This window comes from Bipolaris victoriae, assembly GCF_000527765.1.
Source record: "Bipolaris victoriae FI3 unplaced genomic scaffold scaffold_12, whole genome shotgun sequence".
Lineage (NCBI taxonomy): Eukaryota > Fungi > Ascomycota > Dothideomycetes > Pleosporales > Pleosporaceae > Bipolaris > Bipolaris victoriae.
Genome location: NW_014575380.1, coordinates 59,551 through 78,237, shown reverse-complemented (window position 1 = coordinate 78,237; position 18,687 = coordinate 59,551). Strand labels below are relative to the sequence as shown.

At 51.5% G+C, this 18,687-nt stretch overlaps 7 protein-coding genes across 7 annotated transcripts; 4 read left to right on the top strand and 3 right to left on the bottom strand.

The window, feature by feature from the left end:
• Positions 1-397: 397 nt before the first annotated feature.
• COCVIDRAFT_89338 (hypothetical protein) lies at positions 398-2,058 on the bottom strand (the record flags this gene model as incomplete). The annotated part of the gene is made up of 5 exons (XM_014704841.1): positions 398-1,088; positions 1,149-1,576; positions 1,632-1,699; positions 1,754-1,883; positions 1,948-2,058. 5 exons carry the CDS (start codon positions 2,056-2,058, stop codon positions 398-400), a joined length of 1,428 nt encoding a protein of 475 aa, XP_014560327.1.
• Positions 2,059-7,591: 5,533 nt separating this feature from the next.
• On the bottom strand, positions 7,592-8,498 carry COCVIDRAFT_12868 (hypothetical protein; the record flags this gene model as incomplete). Its single annotated transcript, XM_014704779.1, has 3 exons — positions 7,592-7,948; positions 8,019-8,302; positions 8,432-8,498. 3 exons carry the CDS (start codon positions 8,496-8,498, stop codon positions 7,592-7,594), a joined length of 708 nt encoding a protein of 235 aa, XP_014560265.1.
• Positions 8,499-9,177: 679 nt separating this feature from the next.
• COCVIDRAFT_89664 (hypothetical protein) lies at positions 9,178-10,560 on the bottom strand (the record flags this gene model as incomplete). The annotated part of the gene is made up of 1 exon (XM_014704840.1): positions 9,178-10,560. The coding sequence occupies one exon, from the start codon at positions 10,558-10,560 to the stop codon at positions 9,178-9,180; it is 1,383 nt and encodes a 460-aa protein (XP_014560326.1).
• A 388-nt stretch (positions 10,561-10,948) lies between these two features.
• On the top strand, positions 10,949-12,512 carry COCVIDRAFT_89404 (hypothetical protein; the record flags this gene model as incomplete). The annotated part of the gene is made up of 3 exons (XM_014704839.1): positions 10,949-11,404; positions 11,457-12,265; positions 12,320-12,512. The coding sequence occupies 3 exons, from the start codon at positions 10,949-10,951 to the stop codon at positions 12,510-12,512; spliced, it is 1,458 nt and encodes a 485-aa protein (XP_014560325.1).
• A 940-nt stretch (positions 12,513-13,452) lies between these two features.
• On the top strand, positions 13,453-15,046 carry COCVIDRAFT_23459 (hypothetical protein; the record flags this gene model as incomplete). Its single annotated transcript, XM_014704799.1, has 3 exons — positions 13,453-13,861; positions 13,912-14,708; positions 14,792-15,046. 3 exons carry the CDS (start codon positions 13,453-13,455, stop codon positions 15,044-15,046), a joined length of 1,461 nt encoding a protein of 486 aa, XP_014560285.1.
• A 429-nt stretch (positions 15,047-15,475) lies between these two features.
• Positions 15,476-15,960, top strand: COCVIDRAFT_34545 (hypothetical protein; the record flags this gene model as incomplete). The annotated part of the gene is made up of 2 exons (XM_014704838.1): positions 15,476-15,795; positions 15,930-15,960. 2 exons carry the CDS (start codon positions 15,476-15,478, stop codon positions 15,958-15,960), a joined length of 351 nt encoding a protein of 116 aa, XP_014560324.1.
• Positions 15,961-16,508: 548 nt separating this feature from the next.
• COCVIDRAFT_89608 (hypothetical protein) lies at positions 16,509-18,401 on the top strand (the record flags this gene model as incomplete). The annotated part of the gene is made up of 1 exon (XM_014704837.1): positions 16,509-18,401. The coding sequence occupies one exon, from the start codon at positions 16,509-16,511 to the stop codon at positions 18,399-18,401; it is 1,893 nt and encodes a 630-aa protein (XP_014560323.1).
• Positions 18,402-18,687: the final 286 nt, after the last annotated feature.

Genomic DNA, 18,687 nt, shown 5'->3' with positions numbered 1-18,687 from the left:
GCGTATGCGTATGTAATTGCAATGCTACCATTCCAGATGCAATCTCCCGACATGAACCCGAAACCATGGGGCATTGGGGGCATCTTGGGTATTGCATTCGCATCGGCCCGAACGGGCGCGGCCGAGGGGGCCGAGGCTCAAGGATTTTGCCAAACCAGACAACTACAACGACGCAAGCCTTCAACACGTGGGAACTTATCCGATAATCCTTCTCGGGTCATTGTTGATGCATGGACTAATGTGGCTTCTTTTGTCTGCGCTACTACTTACGTACATGAAGAGAAACAAGGCTAAAAAAACAAACAGGACATGTTGCATCTCGCTGCAGGGTATCACGTGAAGGAACGACCAACGGAAAACGCTTATGCATCTACTCATCTCACCATCGCTCCACCTACTATTTGTTATCAAACACTTTCATGTGCTCAAAAGGCACAGACGTTTTCTGGACCGTTGTCGTCACCGGCCCGTGCGGGTTGACCCTGTCCATCTCCGCAAACCAGTCGTCGCCATCGTTCTTCGTTAGGTTTTTCGAACTGTGATCTTTGCAAGAAATCTGATATAGATGGCGTGACGAATCTTGGCTCGGACGCGATCCAAGCTCCGCAAAAGGTCGCCCAATCGTCGAAGCGTTGCTGCCCTTGCGTCCTACAAAGCCCGCCCCCATGGGCTGGTGGATGGATGAAGCGGCGCTGCCGTCTCGCGCATGGTTGCCGTTGCTAAGTTTTTCTCCCGACCTGCGAGGAATGTGATCCAGTATTGTAGTCACCATGCCATTCTTGCTGTCTCCGCCCGGTGAGTCTTTTCTGTCGGTCAAGCTGATGGCGCCGTTGGAGTCAAAGCTTTCATGCCTCGCTATATCCTCCACACGTATCTCGACTTCATTGACGACGAAGATCTTGTTGGATGCCAGTGTTGCTATGACTGGCCAGAATATCGGAATCGAAGCGGTGATGATGGCAAAGTTGACCTCGAGAACGGCAAAGATGTACACGACCGGTGTGTGGAATGACATGTCAAGCATGGGTACAGTGCCAGCGCGGTCGACTGCGAGAGCGATTAAGCGGCCCAATGCCACAAACACAACACTGCCTATACGTTAGAATCGTCTCTTGTGCTCGAGTGATGATGGGCTTTGTTTTGCTTACGTGGACCCCAGTATGAATAGGCCAATCAGTCCCGCTCTGCTCTTACCTGCGATCCTCAATGCAGTGATGAACGGTACAGGCAGCAGCAGTACCATAGCATCGAGTAGCAGATTGCTAATAGAATGGCCAAGGAACATGGGAAAGAATTGGGTGGGATCTTTGGCACCCCAACCAATGCATCGACCCGGAAGGTTCATGTTCCAATTTTTGGCTATGGGACGGCATGGGAAGAGTGCTAGCATGAAGAATGTCAAGCCCCATAGTGTGCAGATTACAATCATTCCCCAGATGAGGCGCCTGGCGAGGCGGTATCCGTTGGAGGTTGTTGATGGCGCAGTTTCAGCAAATAGACGTAAATACTGGAGGAGGATGGCGAGCTTGATCAGGGTGGCACTAGCACAATATGCTGCATTGGTGGAATAGATGTGCTGTTCTCGGCGTCAGTATGGGTTGATACATGTTGATGGTGTTGCATGAAGATACCTTAAAATACAACATGAGATGCTTTGCATCAAGTGTCCACAAGTGTAGACCAAGGCCATCAGCCGGCACTGTAGTACATCCGTCAGTTACTAACCCACAGTCGATCTTGTGCTACTACGTACTCATGCATACTAGAATGTCACCACAAAAACTCGCAATACCTGCGAGAACGACAAAGCAGTCATCCCAGCCCCAAAGACGGTCTTTGATACGGACCCATAACCTTAGGCACAGGGTAATGAATGCAATGCTCTGCTCATTGTTAGCGAGCGAGAAGACAAGATGGCAGTGGACGAGTCTGGCTCATGCTACATACTAGGAAAGCAACAGTGGTTCCTATGATGGTGGCAGGCTGGTTGGACGTTGGCAGATTCGCATTATCGGGGTGGTCTCTCGGGTTCGCCACGGAGACTTGTGTGATGGTCATGGTCACTTGGACGCACCAGCGACGACGTAAAAAAGGTATGCGAAGGGGGTGTCGTTGGTCAGTCGGCCTGAAGAGTGGGCTCGTACAGATAATCAGTGATTAGTTACATTCAAACTCCATTACGGGGTTTCTGTCAGCCTTGCGCAGAGGGGTTCGAGTCGATGACAGGGCAAACGAATGCTGGGGTCGAGTCCAGACTGTGGTGGCAAGCGAGGCTGCATTTACAAAGAGATGTAATGCCCTAATAAGACCAACAGGTGGGCCAGCGATGGGCATATCAAAGTCATGACCTGCATACGTTACACCTCCTTAAACCACATGGCTGCTACCCCCTGCTGTCCCGCATGGAGGATCAAAACTGGGCCATGCAGCTAGGGACAGGGTGAATACAGTGCAAGCCCAGACCCCCTCCCCTGCTGTGCGTAGTGGATGCGGGTCGTCACCAAGGGCCTGCTTGTCCGGCTCACTTTAAGATACCGCCCGCGCCCCCGTAAACGTTTTTTTCCTTTAGGCCCCGTGTGCTAGTGCTCAAGTAAAGTATGCCTAGTGGGTTGGCTACTGAGCAGTTTAGAGCTCGAGGACAGGTCTACTTGGAGAAAAGGGTGCCGAGATCCTTCGGCAGAGACCAAATAATGCTACACGATTGGTGGACTGTGATGAAATCAGGATCTAGCTGCTGAAAATAGGCTTTGAAAAGTGTAAGGTGGTAGCGAGCTCAAAGCCAGGCGTCCACTGAAGTGGCGTATTCTATTGGTACCCCGCAGGCCAGTGATGTTTGGCAGAGGCCTGAAACGACATAGCACAGAACTCTGTTGCGTTAGGAGCTGTATGAGGCCAGGATTTCTTGTTTTTTCTTCTTGGTTGAATGCTGCGCGCTCCAGGCGACAGGTGCGCCGCAATGTCGCTTACTCAAAAACAAAGGGCAAGCGTCAAACCCTGGCTGCAGCTCGCGAGCATGCTGGCGATAACAGAATTATATAGCCAGGGGAAATCTTGTCGAAGATCCAATCCTTTGGGAGGCAGTTCCCGCGTGGTGGCGTCGTACTCAGACACCACGTGCACGGTGAAGCAGGGCAGAGTGTCGAAGGTCCAGGTAAGGCCTTATTGATATGCTCGTGTTTACGAACGGTATGACTCGGGGCTCCATCCGCTCTTGGGGTCCACCTCCCAAGGCGAGCTACTACCTTAACCAGTCCCCTGCTGGCAGCGTTTCACCACGTCGATCACAGATGAGGGGATGATCTCGGCCGTACCGTGTGGCTAAACCAACGGTTCGCATTGTAAGCGTGAAAAGGCTCAGCCAATAGAGCGTGGGCGTCAACTTGTCGCAATGCTGCACTCAGACTGTGGTGGTGGGGATGGTTTCGAGGCCATCGAGGCGGGCGTGCCTGGTGCGACGGTGCTTTTCCGGGATAGACCAGACGGCCGCTCTTGGAGCGGGCCTGTGAGTGCCCCTCATTGTGCCGCTCTTGTCTCGACGATGTTAATCCTCCTATTCGTCACGAATGTGCTGACTGGGGCATGGTCGGGGGTGTAAACCATTCGAGACTACGCCTCGGGCCCAAGTCGGCACCGCAGGCCATAGCGCTTCCCACTACACCCACTACATGCTGGTCCAACGCTCCGCGTACATGGCCCATTCAAAAGCGGTATGCGCTCTTATTACAGCCAAGCAGTCGACCCCAACGAGCAATGATACACACCACTCATGCTGCATTGGGCAACGGCAGTGGGGAGAGCCGTTGCGGGCACGCGTCACAGCCTGGGATTCCGAGCTACCTCCAGGCAAGGCGACAAAGTCCGGTTTCATGTCGCTCGTCCACTCTGATCGTGCTGCTGTCAGGGCCCACGTTGGCATCTGTCAAAAGAGAGTGCCATGAAACTAGAGGGTGCAGGGGAAGTATATGCGAGAACTAATGGCAGTATACGTTGGCAGCCAAGGCCAAGTGTGGCAAGAGGTTGCGAGATGAACAAGGCTTTTTTTCCTTCGCAAACGTCGCTGCACGGCCGCCACACCATGTCCTTCGCCTATCTTATAGGCCATGACCATCTGCACGACGCTGTGCAGCAGTCACATTGCGCTCCTGTCACCGCAAACGGGGTCCTGCGTCTCGTATGTCGCGATCATGGCGATGACAACCCAGATCGTCTTCTAGCCCAGGTACACGTTTGTCGGCTCGAATACCCTGACCCGGCAATCTACGGAACCGCCAGGCGATGCATTCCATGTATAGCGTTTACTGTACTTACTGTCTACACATGGTCCCCTTGTGGAGGCTCGTATCACCAATGTCTATCATCAATGCCCTGACACCGATGGTGACAACCATACCGCTTACATGAAAAAACCTCCGAATCTCTCAGTCACACAACTATGCCCTTGACCCCCACAAGCCTGTGCGGCAACAAAAAGGAACTCCTGGAGAAAGCAAAGGTCGCAGGCTACTGGGGTCGGCCTGTTGTGCCCGGCCCATACAAGACCTGGTGGATATTGATCGAACGTAATGCTTTGGGGAATCCCTAAGCACTACATTCTCACTCAGATATTAGCCATGACACGAGGCATGCCAACTGCTCGGCGTCACGGAATACTAGAGGAATACTGACCGTTCCCACCATTAGCGCGCATATCTTTTTAAATTACGTGCCATCATCATTGCCAAATAGACAGTATCCATAATACTGTACAAAACAACTCTGACTTCGGTTAGAACATGCTGGCCCAAAAGTCGGCCCATGGATGCACTTGAGCGATGCCCCGAACAGACGTTTCCCCGAGGCCCGCCACTTACTTACTCAGACCCCATGAGAGCCGCTCCGCTGGATGACGCTACTAGAGTGGAGCTCAATCTAGCCAAGTGCCGTTCCTGCCGCAAGCTCTGTTCACGGCCTGCTTTTGTTATCGTACGTTCACGCCTTGAAGCGTGATAGCGTATATGCAACAACACACCACCTTGCAGCAGCGTAAACAGAAGGCAACAAAAAAAAGCAGCTTAGCGCATCTCCTCTCTATCTGCAGCATCTACAGCTATACGCCAAGAATATTTAATCTATGTTTGCTTAATTTTTTCCACCTGGAAACCAAAAGTAACATAGCAGTCTTCTTCTCAGGACCTGTTCAGGACCTGTTCAGTTCAGCTCCGTTTTCCGTCTGCTAAACTCAATCCATAAACAGTATGGGCTCCGTCTAGGAAAAAGCAATTACGTGACTGCGCTAGTTATAGAACCAGCTTCCCCTCTCCTATTGAAGCTCTGAACTTTGAACGGGAACAAAATGAAAACGGAAAATCGGAAAATCGAAAAGGCTGTCAGCCGATACATTTACTCAGATAGGTCCGTAGAGCCGCGGTCTAAGGAAATGCTTTTGCCGTTCACCCACACACAAACTGGGCGACAAGACAATATCACAAGACAGGGTATCTAGAAAGAGCAAAGACACAGGCGACTGAGACGTGAGGTTGAGCTAGCGGTACCACAGGGCAGGATACCTTGGCTCCAGCCACAATGATAGCCCTAGAAAGAAATGGCCCAAAGCGTCCATCCACAGCGCTGGCCGTGTCAGGTGTCATTCTAGCCTGCCATTTGCGAAACTCGCGTGTTTCCTGCCGTCAACATCGCGCCCTGCCATTAAAGTTTGTGTTGCACCCCCATGCTAAGATCAACATAATCTTTTTTTCTGTGCCCGCAGTGCCCGCAGTGCCCGCAATGCCCGTGGTCCGGGAGTATCCGAGAACTAATCATCAGGTTTATTAAACCCGTAGCTCAACTATCGCCTCGAAATAGACATTGTAAATACGAACATATGCTACCCAAAGAACAAAAAGAAAAGTGATTCGACGCACATCACAAGCACATCACAAGGATGATCGCTAAACTCTACTTCTATCACATCCGCCACCAACATGGTGTCCGCACCCATTCGTACGTATCTGCAGCCTCACAAAAATGGTATACAAAAAACAAACGAATACGACAAGACTCCCCACCCCCTAAACCCTATGAATACAAATTTCTCTCAAAGCATAAGGGATACGAACAACCTCACAAAGCACAAGAATACGAATTCTCGCAAACCATATATCTCGCGCGAAAGTATGTGTATAGAAAAACCACGCACGCAATACGCAATACGCAGCACGCAACACGCGACACGCAATTTGTCATAAGTTTCGTCAGTAAAGAAAAACCCCCAGCACTGAGGTTGATCACCTGTTCCAACTGCAGCGTCAATCCTTCATATCTACATCCCTCATCTTCCAAATCCCCCCTTCTCCCCCCCCCTTCTCCGTCCACAAAATCCCCGCTCAAGTCAACATAGCTCCTTCCTCTCCCCCTCCCTTCAACAAAAAAAAACCCCAGAAATTGAAGATCTAAACAGCGAACTCCCGTCACTTCCCCAAACGAGGCAAAGATCCCCATAATACTAGTAGGAACAAAGATACTTGTCTTCATATTTGCTTGTTTGCCTTTGCGGTGTAGTGATGATCATGATAGTGAGACCGAGTTTGAAGTTTTTTACTCACTCGATTAACATGGACTGAGTAATTATGGATGGGTTAGTGAGTTCAAAAAGACGAGTTGTATTTAGGTATGCATGGACTTGTATAAGCTCAGGGTACTAGCATTTCTGCTAAGAGGACAATACGGCTTATTTCCGTGTTTGGCAGGAGATGGGAATGAAGGTGTTGTGTAGTGCGGTACTGGGGTTGTAGAATAACTTTCTTTGGCATGGCTAGACTACATGATGGAGTCTTGGGAGAAAGTATCGGCTGTGTTTTACTTGACATGTGTGTGTGTGAGATACGATTCTGTAAAACGTATCAGAATCTTGCTTAACGGGTTGTAAAGAGGATAAAGAATATATAGCATAGTACTAGATTTTTGGATGATAGCTGAGGTACTCAGTTAGTAATGCAAATGGTATTTCGAGTCTTGATAATTCTTTGAAAGTGGTTCAGGGGGCTACACAATGATTTCAATACACTTGGTAGATGTACACTTGAGATTCACATGTGCTAGGTAAAAAAAAGATTCGATGGACTTTCAAAGTACTCGTCAAGCAAGCGTGTGACGTACACTGATGTTGTAAATCTACTCCAATAAATCAAACTCCCCAAATTCTTTGCGCATTGCGTACAAAGCTTCAATGCAACTTTCCGTGTCAAAATCGAAAGCCGGATCGGGTACCTCATGTATGTTGACAATGTCGTTTTCGACACCTCACATAGCGGATCCTTGGGAGAAGAAGGAAAACAATATTCGATAGAAATACGGCACATGCATAGCTCGTGTCACAAGGTTCTAGTTATGAGCATAACTCCCAGAACCAGGATGACGGGAAAAAAGCTAAGGAAGATAGCTTGGGAGATTGGTAAGACGCATATAAACACAGTTTGAGACATGTAAAAATCACAAGCGAGTTCCAAAAAAAAAGCGACAGAGGCAAATTAAAAATCCACATTTCCTCCTACTCCCCTGTATCCTTCTCTTCTTACACCAACATTGTACAACACCCCTACATAATCACCCCAACTTACACAGTCTTCTTCCACTGTGCCCACACACCCAACAGCGAACTCGTCGTACCGGCCAATCCCACAATACCATCATCAAGATCGACCCAACCAAGCGCCGAACTGGGAATAGTGATATCGCACAGGTCGCTGATAAGCTGGACCTTGACAGCATTAAGCTCGACCTGCAACTTCTTCGTCTCAACGACCTTCTCTGGGTCCGAAGACTGGGTAATGGCCTTTGAGCGCTGGAGCAAGTTGTAGTACGAGTACAGGCCCGAGGCAATCGAGCACGAGATACCCGCGAACCAGGCGCGGTAGCCTTCGCGCAGCAGACGCGGGGCGTAGGAAGACTTGCGGATGGCGGTTGCGTCGAGCTAGTGGGTCAGATGTTAGCTACTGACTTGGATCGAGGTATCGATTTGACGTGAGAGGACAGGTACATACCACGCAAGCGTTATCACACAGCATATAAAACGCATATCCCAACTGTCTTCCAATAGCAGTAAACCTCAGCACGGGATCCATGCTCTTGGCATCAGTAGCTACAGCCGCAGCCCTGAAGTGCTCGACAAACTTGCCCACGCGCATGAGCTTGCGCGTCTGGCCAAACGTCTTCTTGGTCGCATCGAACGGCGCGATGGTCGATGCTGGGCGGTTGGTGCGGTACAGGTACCAGGCTAGGAATCGAGAGAAGTACTGCAGCGTTCGCAGCACTTTGTCGCGCCCGACTGTTCACATGTCAGATGGAAGGACGAGAATGATGGGGCGTATGTAACGTAAAGGAAGTGGGTTATGCGGGATGTGTTGTATGTATATGTCCAGCATATCAATTAAGCAACAAGGAAAGCAAAACGTACCAGTTGTCGCGACAAACTTGAGGTAATGCGACACCGTCGGGTGGTAAACTAGAGCGTCCGCAACCATATTGTCTGCTGTGCTTTGGATCCGAATATATCAGGCCGAGTATGTAATCGCGAGGGCGAAGGAGTAGAAGTCCAGCTCCAATCTTTCTCTTGTATGCAAATGGGAGGGCGGTTTGTCTTCTGATGTAGGTAGAGAGAGTGAGAGAGCAAAGACAGGAGTGTCCGGGGAGGGCAGGTGTGGGTTGAGAAAGGGAACGTCTGGGGATGCGACAAGTGCGGAGCCCGCGTGCGGAAGCGTAGGGAGTCGGTCGCTCTCTGAGCGTGATTGCCGGGGAAAACGCGACCACCTCGGCAACTCGATCCACACGTCACATTATCACCTAGCTTACAAGTACACCTTAACACGCTTGGAGCTGGACCTACGCGACACATGTGAATATGGCACACCGGCTTGTTGCAGTCGAAACACTCGGTTACTTTTTTCCTCTTCCCTTGTTGCTTTTACATTACTATTGCAGTCGCTGTTGCATGTCTCCGTCTTTCCTCGGTGACCTAGGTTATCATCATGACCCATGATCGCAATCTCCCTTTGCAAAAAAATATTTATAGACTCATTGTATAGACATGTCACATCTGGCCTTCCTCGGCTGCTGCGATTCAGCACATCGCACGTATAGATACCCATTTCGTCCACCAGCCTGTCCCACAAGCCAGACGCCAGACGCCAATAACGCTATCACCTAGACCTTGTAGAAACAGAAGGCATGATAAAAGTCCGCGGCCTCTAATTCCTCTTCCGAAGTCAGCAACCGGCCTGTCGCACGATCCCTGACCTTCATAACCTCGCTCAGCGGCCCGAGAATTGGATCGTCCTTTTGCTCCTCCCAGATGTCTCGGAATGGCTTGCGGTACTGTAGTTCAAGGTTGAAGTCTTCGGCCAACGCTCGGAATGCTTCCCACGGTACTACATACTCAGGTGCCTCGACGGCTTCCGTCAGCCAGTATGAATACTTCCAGCCATAGGGCGGGCGGAATGTGCCGTCTGGAGGTGTCTTGCCAGGAAACTTGACACTGTAGATGCTGTTTCCAAAACTGAATCCTTCGTCTTCGACTTCGCCGTCTTCCTGTTCCTCCTTTTCGTTGTCCTTTGTCTCGGTAGGCTTGTCGCCATTCTTATGCTCTGTGTCGGCGGGCTTGGGGCTATCGAGGCTCTTCTCAGGGTCCCAGTCGTCCTCGTCATCGCTTGCAAACGCTGGGCGGTCGTCATCGTCGTCATCGGCACCGCCATTTGTCTCTGGTGGTGCTGTGCCCTTGGCCTTGTGGTGCTCAATGACCTTTTGCGACAAAACATCCGAGTTGGGGATACAGCCAATAAATCGCCCTCCTTTCTTGAGGGCGCCAGCAACGTTTCGAAGCATGCCCTTGGCCTTGGCCTCACTTTCAAAGGCATAGTGCATGCAGAACATCATTGTGACCATGTCCCAGCCACCACCGCCCCAGCGCTGGCTCATAGCATTTCCCTGCCCAGCACCAGGATCAATACCCACCTCCTTGATGATGGGTATATCACCTAGCCACTCGCCAAAGCAGTCTTTTGCGTAGAATTCGCCATGGAAAAGACGCCTGTTCTTCCTCTGCATCTGCGAAAATCGTTCTTTGGCCTGTCGAATGGACACGTCTGCTGGATCACAGCCGACATAAAGCTCGATTTTTCTCGATTTTTCCCACTTGCCCAAGTCACCGCCCTTTCCGCACCCAATGTCCAGGATCTTAAGGTGTCGCTCATCGCCAATGAACTTTTGGATGATGGACGACTTGATCCAATTATTGAAGCTGCGCAGTCCCTTGATTTTGCTGTCAGTGTTGCGCCATTCACGGCCTCGCTCCGGCACCATGTTGTAGTGCTGCTTGACAACATCATGCACACCACGCTGTGCAGCTTCTTCGTGTGCCCGTCTAGCTGCCTCCTCTTCTCGTGCCTGCTGTCGCTTACGAGCCGCTTCTCGGTCGGCAGCAGGCACACGTGCGCCTGCTCCCGGACGCTTCCGTTGGCGTGGCGGTGATCTAGACGGTGATCTCGAGGGTGAGCGTGCGCGTTTGTTATTTTGCTCGGCGCCCGCCATGGTGTAGCTTCTGATGCAGCGCGTCTACTGGCGGGTTCTGGGTCCGACGCGTTGGTGAAGATGGAGTGTTGGTGGGCGGAGTGCGTGCGTTGGATTATCAGAAAAGGTGACTTTATGTGAAAGTATGGAGGGTCTTTGTAGTTTAGTAGAAAAATTAGCAAGGTAAAAGAAGAACAAGACTGAAGACCAGAAAGACCAAGTGCAACCGTTGTTCTAGCGTTCCGCGTCTCCAGTGTTCAGGGCCGTGCGCGAGCTTTACCTGCGGAAGTTCAGCGGCGGCGGGCAAGACACTCCCGTCATCACATCAACATCCCCACGACTCAACGCCGTCCGCTATTACCCACCACCACCACTTCCTTACCCTCCCCATCTCACACAATCAGCCACCATGGGTGATCCGCAATTTGCAAAGTATCCCGACCTCCAGCTGTCGCAGCACATCTTCCAGCTCACAAATCCCGCCGCCTCGAAACAAGCAAAGCAAGCTGCCTTGAAGTCGGTTCAGGATGGCATCACCGAGAACAAGATGGCGCCCCTCTACCGATACCTTGCACACCCTGTAGATGGCGTTCTCAATGCACAAGGCGAGGGCAGCGCAGACCAGCCGAGCAGGAACCGGAGACCTTCCGCCAGCTTAGCGACGATGCTTGCCACACGGACCCCGACGCTCGAAGTGCCACTTCCCTGGGATGAGAAGCTGTACGAGAGCCTAAAGGCCGAGTGCGAGAAGGAGTTGGAGGCGATACAAAAGGAGGAAGAGGAGGCAGAGGAGAAGGCTGGCGAGACCGAAGTGCAGGCTGCGCGGGGAAAGCGCGCGGAGCTGTACAACCGCATAGGCGATAAGGTATTCCATTTGCGCGCTATACAAAAGGAAAATGCCACTGACAATGATACAGGACAAAGCCATTGCCAGCTACGAGGCCATCTTCGAAAAGACGGGCATCCTGGGCACCAAGATCGACCTCGTCCTTGCCATAATACGCATTGCGCTCTTCTTCGGTGACAGGATACTGGCCAAGAAGTCGATTGACCGAGCCAGCGCATTGGTAGAGAGTGGTGGTGATTGGGATCGTCGCAATCGTCTCAAGGCATACACTGGATTGCACTACCTCACTGTCCGATCACACTCACAAGCTGCCCCGCTGCTGCTTGATAGTTTGTCAACCTTTACCAGCTATGAGCTTTGCAGCTACTCGAACCTTGTGGTCTACGCCATTCTTGCGGGCTCGGTAGCACTCAAGCGTGTTGATTTCAAGTCCAAGGTGGTGGATGCACCAGAGATCAAGGCGATTGTGGGCACTTCGGAGGAGAAGCTCTCCGCCATCACTGGGCAGGCTTCGGCAGGACCAGCAGCGGGCGATGAGGAGATGGCAGACGCATCAGGCTCAACAGCGACTCCTGTCCCCACGGTTGTCAATCTCACTACCCTTGGTGGATCACAAGACCAGGAGGCGGCAGTGGACTTTTCCCCGCTATCCAAGCTAGTCAAGAGTTTGTACGAGGGTGATTACAAGGGCTTCTTCGGTGCCCTAGGCGAGGTAGAGACCAACTTCCTCAGCCAAGACCGCTACATGTACGAGCACCGCGGCTGGTATGTCCGCGAGATGCGTCTGCGGGCCTACCAACAGCTCCTCCAGTCGTACCGCGTGGTTGGTCTGGAGAGCATGGCCAGAGATTTTGGAGTCACTGTTGACTTCCTCGACAAGTAAGTCATGACCTGTTGGATGTAGTCTACACTTGTACTAATTATGACGATTAGGGACCTTGCCCGCTTCATCGCCGCCGACCGCATTCCGTGCACGATTGACCGGGTCAAGGGCATCATCGAGACGAACCGCCCAGACGACAAGAACAAGCAGTACGCGGACGTAGTCAAGCAGGGTGACCAGCTCATCACCAAGCTGCAAAAGTATGGCCAAGCCGTCAGGCTGAGGGGAAGCGAGCGTGGTTAGACATTGGCCTTTAGCCAGGCAAACGTGTAATGATGATGTGATATTCTAGGCCTAGATGAAAACAGCGCAAAGTCAGCTGAAAGAAATATTAGAGTAATCGCCCTCGTCAACATGCTACCTCTTTCGTTCTAGGCGTTGCGGTGAGGGTTTCGGGGCCCGCATTGCATTGCCCTATCCGCAGCCTTAGCCCCGCTATCTCCGTGTTGCAGCTCGTCGGCAAGACGGGAGCGGCATGCGGTGCGATAACGGGGCGCAATATTGCTTTTGTGCCCTAGAGATGTATCCATTGTCTACCTTTTAGACGTCGATTTGTATCATTGCGACTCCCACGCCCCCATTACATCGCTTCTTACGAGCTCGATTCGACGCCGCCGGTGCAGAGCCCACGCCAGGTGTGGGGTGATCGGCCTCGAGCGACGCCATCGATAAGCACTCAGGGTCCAGCTACAATGTCGCCGTCATCGGCTTTGGCGCAGGCGTCTGTCCGCTCACTTTGCGCCCGTGGGAGTAGAGCACGGCAGAGTGGTGGCAACGTGGGTTCACGAGGTATTTTCCGATCCCCAGCCCTCTTCGCAACTTGGTCAGTCGCCAGACACGACGTGACTAAAGATGCCCGCATGGTGCCGCGCTACGACGAGGGGCAAGGCGTTTGTCGTGGGAGCACCACTATGGGGTGGGGCACCACTCGAGTAGCATAAAAAATATGGACTACTTTTTGACGCATACATGTCCTACGTGTTTCGAATGCGTCGCGGGAACTAGCATCTTGCATGCGCATCGCCTTCACCGGAACCATACTTAGTCCAGACCTGTGCTCACAACCTTAGTCCTCTATACACCCTTTACCTCCTCCACCCCTCTCCACCATCCACTCCTACGACCTTCATCACCGGCCCGACCCGCACATTTTTCATCGCACCGCCCACACACACGCACCATCATGTCCAAGGCACCAGGCAAGGTGTTGAACATTGGCAACATCAACCCCCACGTCAAGGCAGCCCAGTATGCCGTGCGTGGTGAACTAGCCGTCAAGTCGGAAGAGTACCGCGCCAAGTTGGCAAAGGGTGAGGGCAGTGACTTGCCCTTTGACACTGTCATTGCAGCAAACATTGGCAACCCTCAACAACTAGACCAGAAGCCCATCACATTCTTCAGGCAGGTCGCCAGTATACTCGAGAACCCGGGTCTGCTAGAGCATGAGGATGTCCTACTCAACAGCCTCGGATACAAGTCAGATGTTGTCGACCGCGCGAGGAAGCTCTTGAAAGAGGTCAAGAGTGTAGGCGCATACAGCCAAAGCCAGGGTGCTCCCGGCATCAGACAGAGCGTTGCAGAGTACATTGAGCGTTCGTACAGCGGTGCCTCCAGTTACAACCTTCCAACTAACAAAATGTAGGTCGAGATGGCTACCCAGCCAAGTTTGAGGACATCTACCTCAGCAATGGCGCTTCGTCTGGTGTAAACACACTCCTCCACACAATCTGCGCAAAGCCCGAGACTGGCATCATGGTCCCCATCCCACAGTATCCTCTCTACACCGCTACCCTATCCGTACTCAACGCACGCTGCGTACCATACTACCTTGACGAGGAGCAGGCTTGGGGCACATCGCTCAACTCTATCCGAACAGCCTATGACAAGGCAGTCAGCGAGGGCACAGATGTCAAGGCCATCTGCGTCATCAACCCGGGTAACCCAACTGGTGCTTCGCTCCCCGCCGAGGACATCAAGGCTGTTCTTCAGTTCGCTGCCGAAAAGGGCGTTGTTGTCATCGCAGATGAGGTGTACCAGACCAACGTCTTCATTGGCGAGTTCATCTCTTTCAAAAAGGCTCTCCGTGACCTGCAAAAGGAGACCCCTGGCAAATACGACCACTTGGAGCTGGCTTCTCTCCATTCCGTCTCCAAGGGCATGGTTGGCGAGTGCGGACACCGCGGAGGATACTTTGAGCTCGTCGGCTTCGACCCAGAGGTTGCGCAGGAGGTTTACAAGTTCATCTCCATTCAGTTGTGCCCGCCGGTGCTCGGCCAGTGCATTGTTGAGATGATGGTCAACCCACCCAAGGAGGGTGAGCCAAGCTACCCTCTGTACAAGGAAGAGTACGATGGCATTTTCAACGGACTGAAGAAGCGCGCGTATGCGCTGTATGAAGCTTTCAAGAAGATGGAGGGAGTGGAGTGCAATGAGCCTCAGGTGAGTACAATCCTACTGCCTTACCGAACCCTTGATCCCTTGCAGAGCCAGTCGCTATTCAGAGTGCTAACGCAAATCATTAGGGTTCCATGTACCTCTTCCCCACCATCCACCTCCCGGAAAAGGCTGTTCAGCAGGCCAAGAAGGAAGGTCGGGCTCCAGACGAGTTCTACTGCTTCCGCATGTTGGATGCGACCGGTGTTTGTGTCGTCGCTGGAACCGGCTTTGGACAAAAGGAAGGAACTTTGCATTTTAGGACGACCTTCCTTGCCCCCGGCACCGACTGGACTGGACGTATTGTCAAGTTCCACGAGGACTTCATGAAGGAGTTCAAGTAGTCTGCACGTGATTTAGGACGACTCCTGACTGCTCCATGAAGTAGACTGTGTAGGATTCGTCATCACGAAGTAAATGTGCCATGAATGACAATACTTTGAATCTCCCAACGTACTCATATATGTGGACTTGGCACTGAGCGTTGGCTAGTAGGGGCGGCGTCAGCACCATTCCTTCCGAACGATGAGCGCAATATCGCAACTGCCGTGTCTTGTACCTGAATGGCCCTAGTCTTGGCCCGTGCAGCGTGACATTGGACGAGTAGGTACCCGGACGTGTATTTACATATGACGGTATGGCGTCCTACGGTCCGCTCCCGTCCTTTCTTTTCCTTTCTCATTAGCCTGCTCTTCGTCTTACTTGTTGTTCTCGTGCTTCTACCATTTCGTTACCACCTCCTATATAAATCGACTCTTCGCAAAAACGACGTCATGGGCCTATCAAGAATCGAGGTACTACCCGATGAGCTACTCGATCTGATCATGTGCTACCAAGATCGCAGGGCACTTCATGCCCTCTGCCTGGTATCCAAAGACATGAACCGTATCGCAACTGCCCGACTATATGCAAACATTGAACTCGAAAAAGACGACTTCAAGTACCTTCGCCCCTTAGCGCTCCTATTCTGGACATCTGCACCTCATCGCGAAGCCGTGCGTTCCCTGTGCGTGCGACATGCATACGGCGGCAATCTCGACCCTTGGCCCAACCACCCAGACCTCGATGCCATCATCAGGAAGAACCTCGAGTTGTACGTGAGGCTAGGTGATCGGGAGCATTGGTTCAACGAAATCAGAGACGGTGCTGATTCGACGCGCATCGCAAGTTTGCTGTTAAGAAGCCTACCTCATGTCATGACGATGCAATTACCTGGCTTCGATTTAGTCGACCCTGCATCGAGAAAGACGGGAATTAGTGTGCTGCGCAACATTTCTTAATAGAAAACCATGCTTTTCTGGTTCAAGATACTTGATATTCACCACGTTCCGCAACCATGGGTTACAGCCTGGATGCGCGAGGCAAACATGCAGTAATTGTCAAGTGCGCGATTCCTGTTACAGATCGAAAAGCCTGATTCGAAAATCGGCGTTTTTCATAATTAGTGTGAAGCACCACCAAAGCGGGCCCCTTCACTCAACTATGGTTTCGACTTCTCAATATGCTCAAACGCGGCAACTCTTTTTCGACCCAAAAGAACCCGAACCACCGTTAGTTGAACCGTCCATTTCTAGAAAGATGAATATGTCCATATTTTCGAAATAACCATCCGATGTCTGCTTCGTTATCTCACAGCGCGGAGACAGCGTGTTGTGGAAAGCTGTCTTGACCATGGTTGACAGGAAAAGAGCCTTTGGGCGCACTTTATATGTGCAGAATAGGAGAAAAGTTGACAATGAGATTTAAGTGCTCTTGATCCCAGCACCTAATTTCAGCTGAACACATCGCTTCAGCAATATCAACACAATGTTCTCCTCTACCAACTTCAATGCGGAAAATGGCGAAGATGTTGTACACGAGAAGCAACCCAACAGCGAGGCTTCTTTAACCTCAACTCCAAATGCAAGATCGGATGCTGCTGAGCAACTCAGCAATTCTACTATGTCTTCACCTCTATCCAACTCGAATTGTTCGGCAAAATGGACACGATCCGATGGCTTCTGGCGATCTTTCATCGCCATATGCATACCACTGCTTCTTTCCGCACTGGAAGGAAGCATCACGAACACGGCACTACCCACCATCTCCGAGGTCCTCGATTTGAACACCAAATTCTCTTGGATAGCAACTGCTTTTCTCCTGTCCAGCACCATCTTTCAGCCTTTGTACTCTCAAATGGGAGATATATGGGGACGCAAACGCCCTATGATGGCAACCATCGCCATTTTCGCTCTCGGCAGCGCAATATGTGCCGGAGCAAAATCAGGCCCAGTGCTGATTTTGGGACGGATCGTTCAGGGCTTAGGCACAGGCGGAATCGATCTCTTCGCTGAAATGATCCTCTGCGACATCGTCCCGTTAAGGAAGAGAGGTCCTTATCTAGCGATCAAGCATGTTGCTTTCGCCGTTGGGACGACATTGGGGCCGTTACTCGGTGGCGTTTTTGCAGAGCATGGATGGTACTGGTGCTTCCTGATCAACATACCCATCTGTATCATCTCGCTGGTCATTATGTGGTTTTGGCTCAGTGTTGGCGAAGGCGTCACTGATAGCGGGGTATCTATCGGAGACAATCTGAAAAAGATTGACTACATCGGGTGTGGCATACTGACTGGTTCTGTGCTTATGCTTCTCGTTGCACTCAGCACTGGCGGCGCACCCCGGCCTTGGAACCACCCATCCATCATCACACTCGTTGTGCTCGGAACACTGGGTCTCATCGGCTTCATCGTCTGGGAACGCTCTCGCTTTTGTAAATACCCCATAATGTCACCCCACGTCTTTTCGAACCGTACGACAAACATTGTCTTCGCGTTGACCGTCATGCATGGATTCATAACCTACGGCTTCCAATTCTACCTCCCGCTCTTTTTCCAGGCCATCAAAGGCTCATCCCCAACAAAGTCCGGCATTGAAGTTATGCCCACGACACTTGTCATTGCCATCCTTGCTGCTATCGGCGGACCCGTTCTCAGCTTGACAGGAAGATACAAGCACATCCACATAGTTGGCTTCGCTTGCGTAACACTCGGCCAGGGACTCTGCATAATGATTGACCACAGCACATCCCCAGGTCTATGGATCACCATTCAACTCATCGTAGCGTCTGGCCTTGGAATTATGATTCCGACTATGCTCCCCGCCATCCAAGCAAAACTTCCTGATGCTATTACAGCAGCAAGTGTAGGATCATGGGCTTTCCTACGCGGAACAGGATCACTCTTCGGTGTCGCAATCCCCGGTGCAGTCTTCAACGCGCGCTTTACCTCGCTTCTACCCAGCATCTCCTGGCCAGCCGCCCAAGCAAAGCTCTCCCACGGCCAAGCATACCAGCGTGCAACAGCTTCATTCATCAAGAAATATGGTATCACGCCTGCCATAAAAAGTGAGATTGTAACCGCATACACGCAGTCGCTCAGAAGCGTGTGGATTGTCTTTACCGTCATGGCCGCGCTGAGCTTCTGCATCAGTTTCTGCGAGAAGGAGTACAAGATGCGGACCGTGTTGAATACGGCTTACGGGCTCAAGTCTAAGCAGACGACGCCAAGCAACGGGTTGCCTGCGGGAAGTAGTACACCGAAATCTTCGGCTGCATCGACGGTGGTCGAGACGAGAGCGCAGACCCCTGTTAAGAGCGAGAGTGAGAGTGAGATGGCTGGCCATGAAGGTAAAGAGAGGGGTTTGGAAACTGGATTGTAAGAGTTTTTGTCATGTATACTAGTTGGGGTCGCTTACGCAGAGCATTTTGGTTGTCGTGGTTTTGTTTTGTTTCTGGGATATTGGTCTTTAATGGGTTTAGCTTCTGCGCTTCACTGTACGTATAGTATATGCACGGATTACTCTCTGTCTTTTCTTTTCGCTCCTTATATGAAAAGTAGTAGTTCTAATATTAATATTATTTAAAGTGCGTGTTACAAAGAGCCCTCTTCTCGCCTATTGTAAATAGGTGATTATGTGAAGAGCTCAAGGTGGAAGAAGATATCTT